Below are 18,357 nucleotides of genomic sequence, written 5' to 3'. Positions count from 1 at the left end.
ATGCAGGAGTAGAGGGATCTGAGTGTTTATGTGCATAAAACATTGATGGTAGCAGGACAGGTTGAGAGAGTGGCTAATAAGGCATACAGCATCTTAGGCTTTATTAATAGGGCCATAGAGCCCAATGGAAGGAGGTAATGTTAAACTTGTATAAGACACTAGTTCAACTTCAGCTGAAGTATTGCATCCAGTTCCGGACTCTGTACTTTAAGAAAGATGTGTGGGAATTGGAGAGAGTGCTGAAAAGATTCACAAGAATGGTCACAGGGATGAGGAACATCAGTTATGAAGTTGGTTGGAGAAGTTGGGACTCTTTTCCTTGGAGAAGAGAAAGCTGAAAAGAGATTTGATAGAAGTATTCAAAATCATGAGGACTCCGTACAGAGTAGATAGGGAGAAACTGTTCCCATTCATGAAAGGATTGAGAACGAGAGGACACAGATTTAAAGTAATTAGTAAAAAAAAAAGCAAAAACGCCATGAAAAACTTTATCGTGCAGCAAGTAGTTGGGGCCTGGAATACACTGCCTGAGTAAACCTGCCTCTGCCACAGTCAATGCATTCAAAAGGGAATTAGATTGTTATCTAAAAAGGAAGAATGTGCAGGGTTAAAGGGAGAAGGCAGAGGAATGGTGCTCATTTGGAGAACTGGTGCAGACACAACAGGCCAAATGGCCTCCTCCTGCACTGTAACAATTCTGTGATCTTTCACCTAGTGCACATCAGTCACACTTGAAGATGTATGTCAGAATTGTATGTGACTGACCCACATATCCCAATAAAACAGCAATAAGTTACAAGTAAATAGCTATCAAACCTACTAATCTACAGAAGCAAACAGGAACAAAAATCACGAAGGAGTTATGATAACTAATAAAGAAAAGGTAGTTAGTAAACAGTTACCAAAAACAAGAAAGAGAAGAGGAACAATGACATCACTCAAAATATACCTTGAAAATGCTTTGTTCCCTTCTGTTTTCTCTTAGCTTCAGGACCTGGTATTAAAAAAACCCAACTCATAAAACAGTCACGTAATTGACAATAAAAGCATTAACTTTATCTATTCAGTCGCCTGTTTTGTGCTTAAAATCTAAAGGCTTGTTCCTTTGTCAGGTACTTAAGGCGGGAGTTTCTAGGACTTCCTGGAGTGAAGAGCTTCAATAGGTAGCAGGCTACAACAACCTCAACAACAATACAGACGTATTGTATGTCTAAGTTTGCCAAAAAGACAAAGTTAAGAAGCACAGTAAGTTGCGTAGCTGGGACGAGAAAGTTAAAAACACATTGACAGATTTCGTGAGTGAGCAAAAATATGCAATTGGAGTTCAACTCGGGGAAGTGTGTGGGGTTGTGAAGAGCTGAGGCGCAATTCGGTTGATATTGGTAATGATGGAGGATGGTGGTAGCTCACGTCTTACTCTGAATGTCAATCATCCACCCAATAGTCGACTCTTTCTGGTCATCAGCAAATCAATATCAGAGGAGGCAATTAGAGAGAAATTTTCCCTCTTTGGTGATATCCAGGATATTTGGGTAGTGCGGGACAAACAGTCCAAAAACCATAAGGGCATCGCCTACGTGAAGTTCGGCAAATCATGGCAGGCCTGTAAAGCAATGGAGGACATGCACGGCAAGACTCTCACTGGGGACACCAAACCCATCAAGGTTTTCATTGCACAGTCTCGAGGATCTAAGAGCCACCGTGATGTTGAAGATGAGGAGTTAACTAGAATTTTTGTTATGATTCCAAAATCCTATGCAGAAAATGACCTGAGGGAAAAGTTTAAGGATTTTGGAGATATTGAATACTGCAATATTGTCAAGAACAAGAAAACAGGGGAGAGCAAAGGCTTTGGCTATGTGAGATTTCTGAAACCATCTCAGGCTGCTCAGGCCATTGAAAACTGCGACCGATCTTTTAAGGCAATACTTGCAGAACCAAAAAATAAACCTACATACTCTGAGAATAACTATGTGGCAGGGGTCAAAGAAAATTTACTGTCATATGGGCCAGGATTTCATCCCCTAAGAGGTCAAAATATATTACCTTTTCATGATTTTAACAACTTTGAAACAAATGAAATAAGAGATGATAAAATTGGAAAACAACCAAGAGGAGATGGTGAAATGAGAAGATTTGGTGAGATGAGAGGAATTGGTGCAATGAGAGGTGGAAAAAGAGGAGCAGGAGAGATGAGAGGAGCTGGGGCATTGAGAGGAACTGGTGGAGTGAGAGGAACTACAAGGGTTGACGAGATGAGAGGACTTGGTGAAATGAGATATGAAGAAAAAGCTCATGAAATACGAGGACTCAGTGAAGTGAGAGATGGAGAAAGAGCTGGTGAGAGGAGAGGACTTGGTGAAGTGAGAGGTGGAGCAAGAGCTGGTGAAATGAGAGGAGTCGGTGTAATGAGATGTGGAGGAAGAAGAGCTAGCGGGATGAGAGGGATCAGTGAAATGAGAGGAATTGGTAAAGTGAGAAGTGATGAAGGAGCTTGTGGGTTGAGAGGAGCTGGTGAAATGAGAGGACTCTTCGAAATGAGAGGTAGAGAAAGAAGAGTTGGTGAGATGAGAGGAGTTGGTGAAATGAGTGATGGAGAAAGAGCTGGTAACATAAGAAGAATTGGTGAGATGAGACGAGTCGGTGAAATGAAAGGAGTTGGTGAAATGAGAAGAGTCGGTGAAATGAAAGGAGTTGCTGATATGAGAGGAGTTGATGAGATGAGAGGAGTTGGTGAAATGAGAGGAATTGGTGAAATGAGAGGTGCAGAACGAGCTGGCGAAATGAGAGGAGTCGGTGAAATGAGAGGTGGAGAAAGAACTGTTGAAATGAGAGGAGTTGATGAGATGAGTGGAGTCAGTGAAATGAGAGGGGTTGGTGAGATGAGAGGAATCGGTGAAATGACAGGTGGAGAAATAGCTGGTGAAATGAGAGGAGTTGATGAGATGAGAGAAGTTGGTGAAATGAGAAGAGTTGATGAGATGAGAGAAGTTGGTGAAATGAGAGGAGTTGGTGAAATGAGAGGTGGAGAAAGAAGAGTTGGTGAGATGAGAGGAGCTGGTGAAATGAGAGAAGTTGGTGATATGAGAGTTGCAGAAAGAGCTGGTGAAAAGAGAGAAGTTGGTGAGATGAGAGGTGGAGAAATATCTGGTGAACTGAGAGGAGTTGCTGAGATGAGAGGAGTTGTTGAAATGAGAGGTGGAGAAAGAGTTGGTGAGATGAGAGGAGTTGGTGAGATGAGAGGAGTCGGTGAAATGATAGGAGTTGGTGAAATGAGAGTTGGTGAAATGACAGGAGTTGCTGAGATGAGAGGAGTCAGTGCAATGAGAGGTGGAGAAATAGTTGGTGAAATGAGAGGAGTTGATGAGATGAGAGGAGTTGGTGAAGTGAGAGGAGTCGGTGAGATGAGTGGAGTTGGTGAAATGAGAGGTGGTGAAATGAGAGGAGTTGATGAGATGAGCAGAGTTGGTGAATTGGTAGGAGTCGGTGAGATGAGTGGAGTCGGTGAAATGAGAGGTGGAGAAAGAGCTGGTGAAATGAGAGGGGTCGGTGAGATGAGAGGAGTCGGTGAAATTATAGGAGTTGGTGAAATGAGAGTTGGTGAAATGAGAGATGGAGAAAGAGCTGGTGAAATGAGAGGATTTGCTGAGATGAGAGCAGTCAGTGAAATGAGAGGTGGAGAAAGAACTGGTGAAATGAGAGAAGCTGGTGAGATGAGAGGAGCTGGTGAGATGAGAGGTGGCGAAATAAGGGGAACTGGTGAAATGGGAGGTGTTTGTGAAATCAGAGCTAGTGAAACAAAAGGTGGAGAAAATATTACTACCTGCCTTTCAGTGTCTACTAGATGCATGCTCACACATGAGCAGATTTATAGTCTCTTCGATGTTATCCCAGGACTGGAATATTGTGAAATTCAGAGAGACCCCAATATGGGTCATGCTATTGTTCGGTACAACAATGTGGCATCAGCAGTACATGCCAAAGAAAAGTTGCATGGATTCGAGTACCCACCTGGCAATCAGCTGAGAGTTAATTACATTGAAGATGCCCATGGTGACAGGCGATCAAACCCAATTGGAATGATGGCCTTGCAACTTGTGGCGGCTCAGATGATGTCAATAACCTGCACCATTCCTGCTGGCCATCAAATAGACCCTTCTTCATCTGGTTGCAGAGGAAGCACTTGTATTCCGATATCTCAGTTGCAGGTTGACTTTATTGCACCTACATCTCAAAACGTTGATCCTCAAAGGGAAGAGTCAGTCAAACGCCAAAGAACACACTAAGAAGTTTCACAAAAGATATGTGCAAAGAGAGGGGTTACATCAGCTGGCTGGCTGTCTGGCCAATTTAAAAGTACCCAGTAACTTCCATCATGACCTTTGCTAGCAACTGAGCAGTTAGTTTAATTTTACCTTGTGAGAATAGGCAACAAATTAAGATCTCGACAGATTTTGATTTACAGTGTTTAAGATAGGAACTTTCAAAGTATGTAGCTTGTAGAAATTTGCTTAAATCTATGTAACCTTTGCATTCCCAGTCTTAATAATTTGGATTATATCTGTTCATTGAGTGGTCCTACATGACTTGTATGGAGCAAAATAAAACTTGCTTGTGAGACATTCTGGTTTTGTATACTTGCTGAATGACTTCATTCCACAATATTTTGACGGAGGTACAAAGCAAATTAAGCCCATATTTCAAGATGAAAACCACGATTAAGTTGTACCAGTAAGTACACTGGAGGGAACAAACTGTTATTAGGTTTAATCTTATTGGCCAAACCAAGGCTGCAGCCAATCTAATGCTGGTCCTGGATTTTAAGAGGACTAACTTTACAAAAGTGGCTGACTATCTGGCATATATACTCATAGATAATGCTTATGTTCCAGATTTGGGTAGGGGAATGCTAGGGAAATTGGCCTCTGTATTGTATATCATTAGTACTGTTAAAATATATAGTATTGTCATCTTGGATAGATTAGGAAAGCTCAAAATTAATAAGGCTCCAGGTCTGGTTAATATCCATCCAAACATAATTAATTAGATGGGACAGGTGCCCTGTAAGTCCCCTACCCTTATCTTCAATAGCTAAATATAGTCAGGGATAGTTCCCTTATGCTGGAAGCTAATTCAGGTAACTCCTTTTTTCAAACTAAGAAATATATCAGAGCCGTGGAGCAACAGATCTATCAATATAACATCCATTATTGAGAAGATACTGGAAGGGATCATAAGAGATGTCCGTTATGATCACTGGGAAAGGGAAGTGGCTATTAGAAATTCACAGTACAGTTTTGAAAAAATAGGTCATGCCCAACAATTTTGATAGATTTTGGAGGAAGGCACTGAGGTACTGAATGAGAGAAATGAGGTAGACACTGTCCACCTGGACTTTCAGAAAGCCTTTTAAAGATACCTCACACTAGGTTACTTAACAAGATTAAAGGTTGTATCAGTTAGAGTTTGAAACACTGGTTTAGGAATTGGCTGATTCCACAGCCAAAAATTTGTAGTAAATAGATGTGGTTCAACCTGGAAATATACTTCTAAAGATATCTCCCAGGAATCAGTTCTAGGCCTGGGACAGTTGAACAGTCTATATTAAAACCACTAGACAGTGGTATTGGGAGAATGGTAAGTAACTCTCCAAGTGACATCAAAATCTGTGCAAAGGTTAAAACAGTAGAGCACTGCAATCCAATCCAAAGAAAGTGTGCCCACATTGGTAAATGGTGTTTAATTTAGATAAATGTAGTTGCATGCATGGGAGTAAATGTATTATTTACAGAGAACAAAACTGAAAGAGGTTGGGCGAGAAAGGATCTAGATATTATTGTGCACAGATCACTAAATGTTCATGAGGTTTTTTCAGTTGCTGTTTACAAATTTCTTGTTACCAGATAGAAGTGTCACAGTTTCCCTCCAATGTTAATGCACTACAACCCTGTTATTCCAGTAATTTTCATATTTTGCTTCATATAGCTGTGGTTCTTGCAGAAGATGGAGGATATATCACTGCCCTTCTGGTCATATTTACACACTCATTTTGGGCTGTTAAGTGGCAAGTAACATTTGCGCTACACAAGTGCCAGGCAATGACCATCTCCAACAAGGGAGAATCTATTTTCCCTTGATATTCAAAGACATTACCATTGCTGAATTCCCCCACAAACCATTGCTGAATTCCCCCACCGTAAATATCCAAGGGTCACCGCTGATCAGAAGCTTACCTGGACCAACTACATAAATACTGTGGCTACTAGAGCAAGTCAGAGGCTGGGAATTCTGCAGCAAGTAACTCATCTCTTAACCTATAATGCCTGATCAGCATCTTTCAAAGAGCCATCACACTTTTTTTTATTTGTTCATGTGATGTGGGCATTGCTGGCAAGGCCAGGATTTCTTGTCCATCCCTAATTTACTGGAATCATAGAATCGAACAGAGCAACCTGAAGCCATTCAGCAGCTCAACTCTACATTGGGTCTTATGAAGGGCAGTTCAGTTAGTCTTTTTCCACACCCCTGCAATCCTTTCTCCTTCAAGAATTCATCCAATTCCCCTTTGAAGGCTATTATTGAATCTATATCCACCTCTATCAGGCAGTGCATTCAAAACCCTAACTACTCATTACCTAAAAAGGGGGCTCTGATTAGGTGAGATAGGGCTGGGCCACTGTGCCAATTGACCAGACTGAACTAAAATTTACTGAGCTGAGATAACTGAGTTATGTCAGGCAACTGAGGGGCTTGAACTTCTTCCAGCCTAGCCAATGATGCCCACGTTCCATGAATGAATTTTTAAAAAGCATGAATATTTTTCACATTTAGACTATATATGCTCATGTGTACATGGCAAATATACTTTTGAAATTGAATTTGAATGAAAGGAGTGAGTTGACAATGGAAAGTTGGATTAAAATCAGGAACATTGAGACAAAGTCAGTAATACTAGATTAATTCCTGTCAATTGATCAGAAAGAATTCTCAAATTTCCGCCTTTGTACTTCTAAGGGTATTTCAGTTCTAATGCCTGTTGTAGAATTTTGATGACTGCATAATATCAGAGGCTAAAAATTGGCATGGGAATAACTCCCAGGTCTTGAAGTTGTCTGAAGTCAGGCTCGGGTAGATAGCAAAGATCTGTCACCGCTGGCCTTAAGAGATAAAGATTAACAAAAACAGACTGAAGGGAATTCTAACCACCCTGTCCCCTGTTCCCAAAACAGGTGGGTTTGAGTCAGGTGAAAAGTGAAAACATCTTTAAAAATCTCAAATTTGACTCCAAATAGCCTCCAACCCATCCACTTTCGTTTTAATGGAGATGGGACATCATTAGATTTTGGCATCACTGGCAAGACCAGCATTTATTACCCATTCTTAACTAGCCTTGAAAAGGTGGTGGTGAGCCGCCTTTTTGAAAAACTGCAGTCCATGTGGTGTAGGTACACCCCAGTGCTGTTAGGAAGGGAGTTCCAGGATTTTGACCTAGTTTTCTGTTTGAACTGATTTCCAAAAAGCCACTTCCTTTGATCTAATGAAATCTTTAACTTTTTTCGTTAACCATGGTTGATTTATCTTTCCCTTTACGTGTTTGTGCCTTAGAAGAATGTATTTCTGTTGTAGATCATGTAGTATTTCTTTAAATACTATCCATTGCCTATCTACTGTCAAATCTTTTAGTGTATTTTCCCAATCCACCATAGCCAACTTGCCCCTCATACCTTCTTAATTTCCATTCTTCAGATTTAAGACCCTAGCTTCAGAATGAACTATATCGCATTCAAACTTAATGCAAAGTTCTATCATAGAATGGTCACTATTTCCCAAAGGCTCCTTTAAAGCAAGGTTATTAATTAGCCCTTTCTCATTACACAACATTAAATCCAAAAGAGCCCAATTCCTAGTTGCTCCAGAATCCCATCCCGTACACACTCCAAGAATTCCTCCTTCAGAGCATTAGTGCTGATTTGGATAACCAAGTCTATGTGTAAATTGAAGTTGCCCATTATTACTGTATTACCCACATTACATGCATCTCTAATTTCCTGATTCATACCGTGCCCAACATTAGCACTACAGTTTGGTGGTCTATGAACAATTCCCACCAATGTTTGCTGCCCCTTGCTGTTTCTTAGCTCCACCCAAACTGATTCTACGATCCTCCAATCTAAGATCCTTTCTTATTAATGTACTGACCTCGTCTCTTATTAAGAGTGCTACTGCACGTCCTTTTTCTTTTCGCCTATCCCTCCTAAATGCCGAAAATCTTTGGCTATTCAGTTCCCAATCTTAGTCACCTGTAGCCACTTCTCTGTTATGGCAATTAAATCATACCCATTTACCTCAATTTGTGCATTCAAATCACTAACCTTTTTGCGAATGATACATGCATTCAGATAGAGTGCCTTTAATCCTGCTTTTTTAACATTATTCTCTTTTCTGATCCTATTTAATGCTTGCCTATGCTTTATGGCTCTTCTATTTTTGAACTCTACTTTTGTACTTCCTTTTACCAATTTTGCTTCCCTCAAATCTGAGCTCCCTTTCAAATTCTCATGCCCCTGCCAATCTAGATTATACCCTACCCAATAGCACTAGTGAATCTCCCTGCGAGGTGCAGCCCCTCCATCTTGTACAGATCCCACCTGCCCCAGAACCGGTCCCATTGCCTCAGAAACCTGATGCCCTCCCTCCAACACCAGTTTTCTAGCCACATGTTCAGTTGTTCAATTCTCCTATTTCTAGGCTCACTAGCATGTGGGACTGGAAGTAGTCCTGAGATTACTGGTTTTCAATCTCCTTTCTAGCTCCCTGAAATCTGCTTTCAGGTCCTCATCCCCCTTCCTGCCCAAGTTGTTGGTTCTGACATGGACCACAACCTCCGGCAGTTCATCCTCCACCAGAAGAATATCCTGCAGCCGTTCCATGACATCCTTGATCCTGGCACAGGGAGACAACATATCATCCTGGAGTCATGTCTAGGGTCACTGAAACGTCTGTCTGTTCCTCTAACTAATGAATCCCCTATCACTACTGCTCTTCCCCTCTTTTCTCTCCTCCTGTACAGTTGAGCTGCCAGTGGTACCACAAATTTGGCTCTGACTTCACTCCTCCAAGAACCAACATCCTCACCAGTATCCAGGAATCTCAACAAGAAACAAAAATGTTGCCTGGGTGAGATCAAAGACCTCAAGTACACATTCTGGAACACAGATATTTGTGTTAATGGACATATCAACAACTTTAAACTGGATACATGAGCAAGTGTAACATCTTTATCAGACAAAGAACTGTGGTTAGTAACACAATGCCTGATGCCAACTGAAACCCAGTTACTTGTCCAGGAGGGATCAAACTACAAGTTAGGGGTACATTACAGGCAATTCTCGAGTACAAAGAAAAGCATCATATGTTCTACAGAATCAGGAATTCTCTCTTCTAAGTCAAAAAGCCTGTACAGACCTCAACCTCATCAAGACAGTGGATGATGTCAATCAACAGGCATCCAAGGATGACATCAAAATTGAACCGCTGAAACTATCCAACTGCCCTGAAGATCTGGATTGTGATTTCTGCTCTGATTTTTTGACACTCTTCATAGAGATTGATAATCCAGCCCTTTTCCAGGAAGGTGTCCAGGAAGGAGTGAGTGAACTTGTTCACACTGAAGACATAGTGAACCAATTAAACCAGAAAGTACTTGAGTATGACAATGATCCTTCATCACTTTGTGGTTCTGCTGAGAAGCTGGAAAATGAAACTCAAGTGACAAAATACACTGTTACAATACCACATTCATCCAACAATAGTGACCTTTTAGAAAGTACATCTGCACCTATCCGTCACCAAAAGTGGTAATCAAGGATGCTAGCAGTCAAAAAAGCCCAGAATTAGACACAGAACCAATCCATACAATGTCTGCCTCTTCCATGCTGGAAGACACTGACCTTATTGCTACACCAGGCCTGCTGGATTTTGAAGGAAAGCAAGTTATTGATCAAGTGGCTTCCTCATAGCTTCACATCCTACCTAAGCAGTTATTTCCAGAGAAAGCAGAAAGAGTTCATGAACAAGAGGCTACAAGAAGTCATCACTTCAGAAGCAAAGAAAGACAGACAGCACTATCCAAAGGAACCAGGGCGAATTCAACAGACCAGGATAGGGAGCATGTGAAATGCAGAGAGGTATAAAGCTACAAAATCCAATCAAGAGAGAGAGAGACAAGTGACCAGGAGAATTATAACAGCGAAGAGAGAAAGAAAAGAATCAAGTCCAGGTCCAGGTAAAAGATCAAGGCAGTGAAGGAGTAACCGTCAAGAGGGATAACAAAGGATAGGGATCTCACTTAGTGCATATTTCAGAGGGTACTTTAAGAAGGAACAGGAGAAATCTTATCTTCATTCCTCAAAGACAACCATCAATCATACATTTAGAAGAACCAGATGTTGAGTCACAAACTGACAAAGAACCAGATACTGCAACTCTCAGTGAAGACCAACCAAGTCAAGAAAAAGAAGTTCGAAGAGAGGCTACTGATCTTCCAAGTTGGACAAGAACATGATCGAGGAAAGTTATGAAGCCTCCTGGCAGATTGAATTTATGAAATCAGAGACGGGGGAGATGGGGTAGTATGTAAATATAAATGTAAAATATATATGGATGAAGACTTAGTGGGGAGATGTAGCATTAGGGTGATCAGGGTTGAAAGGGTTAATGTGTGGGACTGGGGAAACACACATGATGATATAAGAGACACATGACCAAGAGACGAGAGGGAGAATACTTCTAGCTTAGACAGAATAACACCTAGTCATGTATATCTGTGTAAAGTTCTGCTTTATAAACCAATTATTATTTAGACATACCAATGCCTCAGCAATCATTCTTCAGTTAGTCACAACCAACATACAACAACAGCCCACAATCTATCTCCAATTAATACATGTGTGTTCTTATGTGGCTGGAAAGTTGGATTTTCTTGAGGAATGTTTTCCCAGAGACATGACATCAGATGTCAGATTAACCTGAAGGCTGATCCTTCCTTTAGCTTCCTTTGGGCTCTTTTTTTTGGCTAGCTGGTTGCTTCAAGTGAATCACTTTCTGCTGCTTTTTCTTGTCATAAGCATTATGCTCTCATATGTCAGCTGTGATGCCATATTATTTTAAATTAGTTTTTAAAAAGTCCTTATACCTTCTGAACTAATTATCACATAAGTGTTTACCAAGCTTCAGCTCACTGACAAGTACCTTCTTGGGTAATCTACTATCAGGCAATTGAGTTAAGTGACTAACCCAGCATAGTTGTGTCTTTGCTCTTATTGCCAATGTTCCTGGAATATTTACTCTTCCAATGACCTTAGTGCCAGAATCTTGTGCCAACATCAATTTTACATGATCTTTGAGGCAATCTAAGTAGGAATGATTGAATTTCCTGCAGTAGTGACTGTTAGTGATCCAGCTATTACACACAAAAAGTAAGGATTTTATAACTATTGCATTGTAGCTTCTTTATGCTTTGTTGCCAGTTTAATCAGTTTAATACCCTTTTAACCCATAACCTCTCAAGGAGCTTTCCAAGAACACTACTGGCTCCAACCAATCTGTGGTTCACAATATCTAGAATGCAGCACATGATATGGTGGATTTTAGATGGGTGAACCTGTCCACTGAAGACAATGTACTTTACAATAGGATTTTGAGTGGCACGCAGTTTACCAGGGCGCAGGCCAGCATATAACTTCTGTCTTCTACGTAGTGATTCTGAGGCCAAATTTCTTACAAATAACTGAAAAATGATCCATAATAACTTGGAGGTCCTCATCAGCGTAGGCAGCAAGGACAGAGTCAACACCAAACAGTAGCTCCTGAACAAGCTCTTCAAAAGTCTTACTTTTAGACTGTGGGCTGCGGAGATTACACCATTTCCCATTCTTCTGAAATAATGATTACTTCTTTAAGTAACCATAGAAGCAATCAAGGTACTAAACAAGCTGGGAGCTAGAACACAACCTTGTGAGAGTCCATTAGAGACATAGAATGAGGTGAAAACTGGAAACTTTACTATCTTCCATGTCTCTGTCAAGATTGCACTGGCAGATCATCTGGATAAACATTTTGGGACAGTCAACTTTGGCCAATAGTTGGCAGAGGCCAATACTGACTGTATTGAAGACTTTACGAAACATAGGAAAGTTCCAGGCTTTGTTCTCAACACTTTTCCTGAAGTTGATGGCAGTTGACATAGTGGTCTGTCTTTTTTGAATCCACATGTGCTATCAAGAGTTTCTTCACTATATGCTTGATATAGTGATTTAGCATGATCTTAGCAAGGATTTTTTTCCGTGATAACAAGTAAGAAAATTTCTCCATGATTGTCACTCACTTACCTACTGCTCTTGTGTTTGAATAGTTGGATAATTAATGCAATCTCTGAACTCTTGCGGAATGATTTATTTTTGCCATATTGACTGGAAAAGCTCAAAGACACTGAGCTAGTTGTTGACCTCCAGCTTGATATAACTCAGCAAGCATATCATCAGAAGCTGGCCACAAAAGAGAGGCTTGGTAGTCTTAATGGCCTCAGGCAATAATGGTTCTTCAGTGAGAGACGCTATCAGGCATTGAGATAGTTGATCTGTGACCTCATTTTCTATGTTGAAATTTGGTTTAGTAGATTTTTGAAATGGTTACTCTATCTGTCCAAGATTTGGAGTTTGTCAATCAACAAGGCCAAATACTCTATTTTAGTAGTGTCTCCAGACAGAGGACCACAGAGCCTCATGGGACCTTTACATATCATGTGAATTGGCATACATCTGGATCTCCTCAGCTTTGTGACTCCACTACTTTTCCTTCATTGCTTTCAGCTTTGTTTGATGCTCATATTCTTGTTTTATGCAGCTTTCTCTGATCATTTTTGGTGTGAGGGTGTTTCTCTCAGAGTGATTCATTGATCTCCATGTTATTCTCATCAAACCAGTCTAGGTATTCTCTGGCTTTCAGCATGAAAGTCTTAATGGCTGTAGGGTACAATGTCTCCTTGAACTCTTTCCAGTCTATCTTGATGTTGCTAGAAACTGTGTTGAAGGTTCTGAGATGTTCTTCAACAGCTAAGTTTAAGATAGAGGAGGGGCGTTCTCCCTCTTGTCCTAGTCAATATTTATCCCTCCACCAACATTTTTAAAGCAGATTATCTGGTCATTATCTCATTGCTTTCTGTGGAACCTTGCTGTGCCTCATTTCTTACATAGCAAAAGAACCTCATTGACAGTAAAATGTTTTAGGATATCCTGAAATTGTGAAAAGCACTATAGAAATGTCTCATCCTGTGAGATGAAAAATTAATTTATTGTCTTTTGGTGTAGAGTAAGCAACCTTTATTTTGGTGCGATGGTATGTAATACTAGATTAGTTATCACCAAACTTAAAGCAGCAGGTGTGGAAGATCAGCTCCATCAAGCTGTCGAAGAACATCTCAGAATTCAACACAGTTTCTAGCAACATCGAGATGGACTGGAAAGAGTGCAGGGAGGCATTCTACCCTGAAGCCATTAAGACTTCAGTGTTGATGAGTCGAAATCACCCATTTTACTTCATTGCCAATAGTCAATATTACGCCCAGAGAGCTCAATTTACCATATAAAATGATCGGAGTAGCTGTGCTTAGATTAATGCTTCAGTTGTTTATGGATGCCTTTGGAAGCTAGAGATTAAATTTCAGCCTTTTACTTATTCTTTGGCATCAACTTTTTTTGAAAAGTAGACCAACATTTATCTCAATAAATGAAACCCATGCTATGACAGTTGAAGGACAATGCTGAAAATATGTTGACAGACAACTGGTGAAAGATTTTTGGACTTCATCTCTGAGGCGTTGTATCATACTGTTTGCAAACAGGCCTAACATGTGGATTATTTCACAGTTCTTTATAACTTTTCTTTTGTGCAAAATTTTGTGGGTTTTTTTATTCATCCATGAGATGGCTTTGTTGGCTGGGCCAGCAGTTATTGCCCATCCCTAGTTGCCCTTGAGAAGGTGGTGGTGAGCTGCCTTCTTGAACCGCTGCTGTCCATGCAGCTTATCAGGTAAGGAACACCAGTGCAGAGCAATGCAACGCTCTCCCATTTTGTACCATCGGTGTCCACATCAAACACTGCCAGGTGCATTACAGAATAGATTAGCTACTGAGTAAAGCTCCCTCTACACTGTCTCCATCAAACACTCTCAGGGCAAGTACAGAAGGGGTTAAATGTAGAGAAAAACTCCCTCTTCATTGTTGCATCAAACACTCCTAGGGCAGGTTTAGCACAGGTTAAATCCAGAGTAAAGTTCCCTACACACTGTCCTATCAAACACTTCCAGGGGAGGTACAGAGCAGATTAGTTTGCATCGATCAGTCAGAGCTGCATTTGAACTTCAGCCTCAGAGCTGAACAGATAGTAGATGATGAGGGAATTAAGAGTCATTTGATTTCTGATGTAATGTTTGTAATTCGGAATCTAATGCCGCCAAGCTACAAGTCACTGTATATTCTATCCTGCACTCACACAGCTGTGGAAAAAGCACTTCACTTCCACATGACAAGCAAGCCATTAGTTTCTTGTAATGCCATGTGCAGTAAAGTATGCAACATTGAAATTAACTGATGCAATCATTGGGATCAAATCTGTGCCACTTTCTGTGCCTGCCAGAGCACCTTAGGCTACAGCTACATGTCAGTACTCTATTTTCAACATGCCACAGATCGTTTTCGTTTATTACTCATCTACAGCCTAATGCTATATCTGTATCTGATATCAACTGGATCTTGCATTTCGTTTCTGCTGGCTAGATCTTACTGTATTTATAATACTATTTTGCAGTTGTTTAGCTATCTAGTTCTGAGGGTGAGGCAAGTATTACCAGCTCAGCACTATTGTCCATTTTTACCCTGCTTCCTTCCCACCAAAACCCAAATCCATGCTTTTGTTGTCTCTATACTTGATTTCTCTAATGCCTGCTTCCTGATCTCCCAAACTCCGCAAACTCTAATTTAAATGTCGCTGAAAAAAGATACATGTTGAAGCTTTTCATCTTGCACTCATCGGGACATTCGCAAGAATATCAAATGTAAAGGGAACAACAATTTATACTTCCTGAGAAGAGAGTGCTGATTGGTTGGCAAGTGGACTCTAATTGGTAGATGCGTTGCAATGGAGAATGCACCAGTTAACCATTCACCAGTGCACCAGTAATCTGAGTTCAGTTTTAACGACACCACATATGCCTAAATAGATGATGTTGCCATGGGACACCTAAAAGACCAGCCCTCACAAACACCTTTTTTGGGTTCCATGAGAAACAAATCTTTGATGGAGTGATCCTAGCCCTTGCATATTTCCAATATATAGATACATTTGCTATACTTGAATCTGCAGCTGCATGTAAGAATTTCCTTACAAACCTTAATGGGCTTCATCCTGCACTCAAATTCATCTTTGAAAAGGACCACTCAAATTAGTACCACTTCCTTCATGTGCTGTCTTAGAAATCTGCCACGAAGTCCTCTACTATCTCTACTGCAAGCCTACCTTCACTGCTCAATACACACATTGGGATTCCTACAGTTCCACACAATATAAGATTGGCCTTATTGGCAACCTTATAAATAGGGCCCAAATCATTTGCTAACCACACAAGCTTGATGCTGAAAAATGGTGAATCAAAGCCACCTTGCAAGATAATGGCTACCTGAACCAGATCATTGCTTGCTGTGTATTGTGCAAACTCATGAACAGGCCTTAAGGCCACCACTTTCCATCCAGAAAAGTGCCCAGTCTACCTTAGATGAAGGGTAAGGTATTTCAAAAACTTGAGGAACAGGTGAAGCTAGCCACTTCACACTGCTACTATGCAGTAGCAACATGAGTGTTTTCACTACTAACAGGATGCTGCTGTCAAGCCAAAAAGATGTTCAGTCTATCACGTAAATGAGCAATATGGTATATGAATTTCGTTGTCAGTGTGATGCTAGATATGTAGGCTTTACGTTCCAAAGACTAGCAGATCTTATCAAATAGCAATTTCCTTCCGCTGTTCGCAACAAGCAAGGTACTGACCATACCCAACCAGCCTGTGGGCTTGCAAAAATCAAAACAGTGCCCAACATTAGTTGTGATTCTGCGATTGGACAACATTTGCTAAACAATACTGAGTGTGATAATTACGCTGACAACCAATTTAAGATCGTCAGTCAGGCTCGCAGTGTGGCACATTCATGCCTGCTAGAAGTTTCACATATTCAGACATAGGGCACTGTTCTTTGCAGACAGAAAAGACATGTATATACAGCGCACCTGTTTCAACTGAAGTAGGCAAACAGCTATTCTCTGGTTCAGGGCAATGCCTTGACCAATCAGAGTCGACCTGCCTGGTTTGAATTTAAATAAAGCTTGGCAGTTAACTGTTAGTCATCTGTTAACAGATGCATTCTCCATGGCAACGCATCTACCAATCAGAGTCCACTTGCTAACCAATCAGCACTGTCTTCTCATGAAATTTAAATTGTTGTTCCCTTTATATTTGGTATTCTTATGAATGTGCTGATGACAAAAAGCTTCGACATGTGTCTTTTTCCAGTGCTATTCAAACTCTAATGTATTCAAAATTCTGCTGCCCACTGCCTATACCCCAGAACTCACCATTCCACACTGGGCCTCTATCCCTCAATGCATTGAATTCAGAAATCTTTGCCCTTAATTTGAAAATTCTCAGTGGCCTTTCTTTATACTTCCTCTGTGATCTCCCTTCCTGTGTGCCTGCCTGAGCCCTTTGTTCCTCCTAACTCTCCTGTCTGTGCATCTCCCCTCTGTCTTATCGGTTGTGAGGAAGTTTTCATCTATTTCATTATTGTTGGGCACTCTCTCAGAAGCTCTCTGCCTCAATTTCTCTCTCCACTTTAAATTCCTTCTAACCTACTGAACCATCTTTTAATAATCTTTCTTAACTCCATGTTACTAATGTCCATTTTTTTCCTCCGGCAATATTATTAGATTCAAGGATAGTTTTCTAACATCTTTCACTTTTCTAAATTGAGAAACCTCATGGCCCATCGTGCAGGGCACCAAAGTGCAGGAATGAAGATAAGGTAAAACCAGATGTTATTATTCAATTGGCTTTTAAAACTTATAGATTGCAGGAAGAAGAATGTCCGAGGGAAGAAGGGAGTTCTACTGTCTTGGAAACCTGAGAAATAATTTATTAGCCTATGTAATTTTAATACAGCAACACAATCAAGGAAGTTGGAGTTGTTCTGATAATTAGAGAGAATAGATGGGTCACAAGTTTTTTTTAAAAGAGCAGGTGATGACATCAGTTTTACAGGAGAGAGGGGTGACACCTGAGGGGAGTGAACCATTGGTGATGGTGGCCTATGTGGGAACAGGAAAGGAAACTGAGTGAAAAGGGGGTGAGAGGGGAGGAGACTGAGAGAACAAGTGGTGGGTCTTGTGGATGAGATTAATTTGAAGAGAGTGGGAAATGGGGAGAAATTGAAGGCCAGGTTTCAGGAATAGAATAGGGAGGAGATATGGAGTGGTTAGGGGCAGGGAATGAAGTCAGACAGGAGGTCATCACAATCAGGAAGGATCCAGAAGCTCTCAGCAGACAGGACCTCATTTTAATGTCCCCTGTAGTGCAACACCAATGATAAATCAGCAGATCCTGGTGTAGGGTTTGAACTCACAATTGTCTGATTCCAAGATGACAGTGTTCCAACAGAACCAAAGTGAAAAGATAAGATTAAAAGTTTTCCAGGCAAAATTTCTCTCATTGCACAACTTTGCTGAAGCTGAGAAATTAACAGACCAAATACCCAATCAACACCAACCAGCATGACAGATGCTTCAATTTTCAGAGAATCACATGGCCTCTCAGATACCAACACACAATACCCAACACAATTCCATAAAGCTCAATGTGAAGTTTTGTTGAGTAAGCAATCAGTGGTTTGTCTACCTAAGGACCTGAGAAATTATTGAAGTTGTACCCAGCTGTCTTCAATACCACACAAAAGAATGCAAATATAACAATATATTCACCCTTTCTCATGTAGCAACGCCTGGGGCACATAAAAGCTCATGTTTACTGCTCCCAGCTGCCATTCTTATCCACTTGATGTAATGATTTTTTCCCCTCCCATTGCTGCTCAATGGCATTTCTTCACGCGGGCTGAAGGAGCTGCATTGTTGTCTGGGGTCAGTAGGAAAAGGTAAGAGGAAACATTGTCATTTTGTTTGCTCTGAAGTTGTTGAAATTCAAGCCAAAGTAAACTTGGCCAAGCTGATGCTCAGTTCACCTATAGTATTTAATATAAA

The 18,357-nt window shown here is 40.8% G+C and overlaps 1 protein-coding gene across 1 annotated transcript; it reads left to right on the top strand.

Annotated features, from left to right (window-relative positions):
• Nucleotides 1-1,388: 1,388 nt before the first annotated feature.
• On the top strand, nt 1,389-9,861 carry LOC121282886 (RNA-binding protein 45-like). The gene is made up of 4 exons (XM_041196697.1): nt 1,389-2,092; nt 3,809-4,208; nt 9,071-9,177; nt 9,447-9,861. Exons 1-4 carry the CDS (start codon nt 1,389-1,391, stop codon nt 9,859-9,861), a joined length of 1,626 nt encoding a protein of 541 aa, XP_041052631.1.
• Nucleotides 9,862-18,357: the final 8,496 nt, after the last annotated feature.

The sequence above is a fragment of the Carcharodon carcharias genome, chromosome 10 (assembly GCF_017639515.1).
Source record: "Carcharodon carcharias isolate sCarCar2 chromosome 10, sCarCar2.pri, whole genome shotgun sequence".
In the NCBI taxonomy this organism is placed as follows: Eukaryota; Metazoa; Chordata; class Chondrichthyes; order Lamniformes; family Lamnidae; genus Carcharodon; species Carcharodon carcharias.
The sequence above is the reverse complement of the archived record's forward strand: the minus strand, read 5'-3'. Positions and strand labels throughout refer to the sequence as shown.

Excerpts from the sequence above, each read along its gene's own strand:
- LOC121282886 (XM_041196697.1), top strand. The coding sequence starts at position 1,389 with ATGGAGGATGGTGGTAGCTCACGTCTTACTCTGAATGTCAATCATCCA. Across the intron at positions 2,093-3,808 it reads ACAAATGAAATAAGAGATGA|AGAAAATATTACTACCTGCC; the intron begins TAAAATTGGAAA and ends AACAAAAGGTGG. Across the intron at positions 4,209-9,070 it reads TTCCGATATCTCAGTTGCAG|TTGAGCTGCCAGTGGTACCA; the intron begins GTTGACTTTATT and ends CCTCCTGTACAG.